Genomic DNA, 4,999 nt, shown 5'->3' on the forward strand with positions numbered 1-4,999 from the left:
CTAAGGGTTTTTGAACAAGAAAAGAGATTTTATTAAAGTTGAAAGCTTCTATTTATACATACATTTTATTGCAGATTTTTAGAGAGAGAAATTACGTTATTTTTAAGTAACATTTTTAAGGCGAATTCAACAATAAGTTATTATGGCGAATGGTATAAATGAAGCGCCAAATTCAAAAATAAATGTAATAAAAGTAGTAGAATTTATTCAATTTAAGAGTAAGTTAATTATTCAAAATTTAATTCAAAAATAAAGTAATTTATGATGATTTGAGCTCCAACAAATGTAAGACTCTACTTGTAAATAATATATAATTAATTAGATTTAAGTTTAGCTTATAAGATATTCTATGAATGTCAAATGTACTTGTTAGAGTTGAATAATGGAATGAATGAATAAAATTTAAGCCACCGACAGACATCTTTTGGCCTTGATAGTCATTGCAAATGCCAATCTAATTGAAAGTTGAAATCTTTTGAATTGAATTGGCACATCTGTGGGTATAAAAAGGATTCGCGGTAATAATATATTTTCAACTCGGAATTTGCCGTTTAGAATTATGGCTTCGATAATATTTTTCATTAATTTTTTAATTACTAATTACGTGCCGGTGCACAACCGTGGTGAGTTCAAATTACGAAAAATTACCGGAGATCCAACCTTCAGTTGTATATTATGCGGTGGCATGCCTGGTAAATCTAATAAGTTCAAAAACTCAGTTGCATAATTTACAGCTTCACAAATTGTATCAATATTTGTATGACACTAAGTGTCCTGGTAACAAATGTTGTATCTTGGGATTTAATTAGTTGACATCTACATTTTTGGTGATAAAATTGCTCTTTCTGCCAGCCACTCATGATTTGTATATTGTCTGTGTACATCGGAAAATATCTGGCCAATAAGGGCATCTTGTGTATCAATAACCGAGAAATCGACAGATATCCAGTTTCATCTGTAGTAACTTTTCCGTCTCCTAATTCAATCAGTTGTTTTGAGAAATTTTAGCGGATGGATCTTGAAGCACTTGAACACTCATACTTACATTCAGTAGTACTTTTTCAACATAACGGCACAGTGGCGATGATCTTAAGCACGCGTTGATCTTATCAGCGTACGTTGAACGCGGAATAACGAGAAGTATTTATCTGAAATAACCTGAAAATAGTGCTGCCAAATAGTCTGTCGTTGTTTTTTATATCTTTCAATGTCCTATTCAACGCCTCAAGCGAATGTTTGTGTGCCATAGTGCATTCATCACTTTGGCCATTGATGACTGCTTTTTATATTGCACACCGCGTCTGGATTATGAACTCCTCTGCATCCATCCAATAAAGTTTCCGCAATCCCAGAAGATGCAACAGCCAATGCGAAACCATTATTTGATCGTATTTTAGCAAGAATTAGCGAAATAAGGAATGTTCTGCCAGTTCCAACTTTTGCATCTAAAAAAAGAATCTTGTCCTGACGAAACTGCGAGCATGATGTGGTCATAAATGGTTCTTTGTTCTGCATTCTGAGCGTTAATTTGGCAATGACAATGCAAAGATCCTCAATAGCATTCGATGCTTCATTCAACATAGCGTCATTGAATACTATCGTAAGATCGTTGCACCGTGTACGATGTTGATGCAAACAAACCATAGCACTTAAGAATATAAAAAATAGATAAAAACCTATTCTCAGACCTACCAAATATATATATGCAAAATTTCATTGAATTTGGTTCAGCCGTTTCGTAGGATTATGGCAACTAACACTGTGACAGGATTTTTTATATATTATATATTGATCAATAAGAATAATGGTGTCCATTCTTTAACTAGAAGTTAGTGGTGAATAACACATCAATTGAAAAGGTTTCTCTTAAGGATAGGGGAATATATTGAAAATTTTTGAAGCTGTATATGTATAAAAATGTGAAAAATGTGTTCTATAAGCAAAAGGTAAATCAACTAAGCTCATATTGTTCACACGAAGGTTGTACATTTGATAATTCCGACTAGGAATATTTCCGCTTTGTTTGAAAAATTCTCTCAAAAATTTAAAAATATATAAATGCCTAATTGGTAGAATTATCAATTCCCTAAATAAAGGCCAACTTTCACCCGACTGATTTGTAATTAAAATAATTCGTATTAAATACTTCTCTGCAATCAATAGAGGTTGAAAAGTATTAACGTAGAAACCAACCCAGCTTGTTATGCCGTATTGCAGCTTTGAGTTTGCAAGCCCATAAAATAAAATTTTAAACCTTTTTGGGAACAAAAAGACTTAATTAAATAACTTTTTCGTATGACCAATAACATGTATGTTTCAATCACATGAATATGATTCTTCCAATTTAAATTGCTATCAATTACTACTCTGCATTTTTAAATCTTCACACAAACAGAACAGAAGAAATATGAAAATTATTTAAGTGGAACAGAGATAGTGGATCAAAAACGCAGAGATCTTCATAAATGAAAATAGCATATTTAAAACTAAAACAAGTAACTTTTCAAGCAGAATAACTGCTTGAACAGAATTAGATGCAGCTGTAGCTAAAAAAATCGCTGTAGTATAAGCTGTCAATAAAAACGCTCACTAATGTAGCAAAGGTCGCCCACAATGGTGTAGCACAGGAAGAACGTCAGCTGTCATTTTTGTTGACATTTATACATTTGTGTTTAATTTTGTGACTATTGTAATTTTTGGGCAACTTTCAATTTTATAAAAAATGGACCATTTAAATTGCATTTATTGCAATGATAATGCAAATGTGCTTTGGCGGAATGAAGCTTTTAAAGAAGAGAAAACGAAGGTGGTGGGTACGTCCTTTGTACCAAGAAAGACCTACGAAAGGTTTCTTTGAAACAACTTTTCAGGTGGGGTAAAATGTTTAATGGTCTTGCTTAAATTATCTTAAAACCTTTCAGTTTATCAAAAACAATGACGTAGAACTATTTTTTAAGGCCACTCGGCTAACCAGGATGCAATATGATTTGTTGTTGTCTCTTTTAAATTCAAGCCTACAAAAAAATCCATTAGAACTCCAATAAGTCCAGATCCAAAGTGTAGGATGGTGTTAACATTTTTGTAAGTCATGTTTCAAAATCGAAAGTATTTATTAAATATCCACTACTACTACTACTATCTCCGGTTTATATGCCAAATTGCAACATGGGAGATTGGAAAGACATCAGCAACGAGTTCGACAGACGATGTCATATGCCCCACTGCCTCGATGGAAAGCACGTTGCTATAAAGCGTCCGCCAAATTCGGGTTCTAAATATTATAACTACAAGGGATTTTTTAGTATTGTGTTGCTTGCTGTTTGCGATGCTTACTATACCTTCACCGTAGTTGATGTAGGAGCTTATGGCAGCCAGAGCGACGGTGGTATCTTTAGCAATTCCGGATTTGGAAAGCAAGTGTTTCTCAACAAAATTGAATTGCCACCACCCGAAAAACTTCCCAACTCCAATAAAGTAGCGCCATACTTCTTTGTTGCTGATAGTACGTTCCCGCTTAGACAAAACCTTATGAGGCCCTACCCTGGAAATTTATTGGATTTACCACACGAGGTTTTTCAATTTCAGGCTCTCTAGAGCGTTTTCAAAACTAATTTTTCTAATTGTCGAAATTCACTCGTCGGGTAACATGTTTTCGATACTTCGAGTTTTGCTTGATTTTTTAAATTTTTTGGAAACTTTTTAAGTTTTTTTACTAAAGACTGGCAGAACAATTCATCCTCAACAGAATCAGGCAAAACAGAAGCAGGGGGAGGAGCTGCAACCGTTATCACTTGGGAAGCCTCTCGAGGTTTCTCTAGGAAATCCTGAACCGATTTCATCGCAGCTAAAAATGATGACTCCATAGTCATTTTTTGCCTCTTTGCAGTTCCGTTAGAGCTCGATAGCGTGGTTGTTGGAACAGGTCTGGGGAATTAAACAAATCGAATTCCGGTTCTTCAGGGCTTGTGAATCATTTATATCTTCCATATTACAAAGGCTAGATGTAATATTTCTTGTCGTACTGAAAATATAAGTAAAATTTAAAAAATGTATGTATTAACATAATAAATACACTAACGGTCTTGGTTTCATGTGTTCCCTGATAAATTTCATTTGGTCACGAAACTTCCAAGAAGATTCCGGCTCTTCAGCAGCTTGAACAGATTTTGGTTTTTTGTGAAGTTCTCTGGAGAAGCAATCTCTTAGGGTCTTCCACTTCTTTTTGCATACATCAACTAATAAATTGGTTTTATATAATGCTTGAAAATAAACCATTTAAGCCAGTCACTACTTATTAGGATGAGAAGAATGTAATATAAACACAATAATTTATCACCACGAAATAAAATGAATCTACTTTTTTCAGCAGAAGCAAAAACAAAGTTAAAAAACAAGAATTTGTGTTTATATTTTTATGAAAATTCATCCTGAGATCTAAAAAATATTAACTGGCTTAAATTATATACTTACTCGGTAATCCCAATTCATCCGCAATATTTTTCCAAATTGCCGCTTTCTTCTTAATGTTCTTGTAGTTAGGATTAGTTAAATCCCATAAAATTGCATGGCATCTAACTATTTCAACTAACTTTTCATTTATATTTGCCATTTTTTTCTCTCAAATGCATTGAACGTTCCCAAAAAAAAGTGAAGTCAAAGAATGAAATGGGTTTTCCCTATCTGTCATCTCAAATATAGCTTGTTGCTCTGCCAAAAGTTAAAGTTGAGTCAACTTGCGCTGCAGCTACAGCTTCTCATTGTGTCGATGTATAGTATTTTCGTATCTTTTAACTTTGACAGTGCATTAAATTTTTGTTCAGCCAGTAAGGTTGATACGATTTTGGGAGTGTTTTGGGAGTAATAAATACAGACGACACAGCTGACTCAACTATCTCAACAACAACTGTCAAAAATTTCAACCAAAATAACAACACAAAATCTATCCGCCTCACTCTATCATGAACATATGGCTGCTGGTGATTGGTGTAGTTAAAGTACT

The 4,999-nt window shown here is 33.8% G+C and overlaps 1 protein-coding gene across 1 annotated transcript; it reads right to left on the bottom strand.

Moving 5' to 3' along the window:
* Nucleotides 1–3,891: 3,891 nt before the first annotated feature.
* On the bottom strand, nt 3,892–4,609 carry LOC129946813 (transcription factor Adf-1-like). The gene is made up of 3 exons (XM_056057160.1): nt 4,471–4,609; nt 4,079–4,235; nt 3,892–4,021 (listed from the first exon to the last, which is right to left on the bottom strand). The coding sequence occupies exons 1-3, from the start codon at nt 4,607–4,609 to the stop codon at nt 3,892–3,894; spliced, it is 426 nt and encodes a 141-aa protein (XP_055913135.1).
* Between the last annotated feature and the right edge of the window lie 390 nt (nt 4,610–4,999).

This window comes from Eupeodes corollae, chromosome 1 (assembly GCF_945859685.1).
Source record: "Eupeodes corollae chromosome 1, idEupCoro1.1, whole genome shotgun sequence".
Classification (NCBI taxonomy): Eukaryota; Metazoa; Arthropoda; class Insecta; order Diptera; family Syrphidae; genus Eupeodes; species Eupeodes corollae.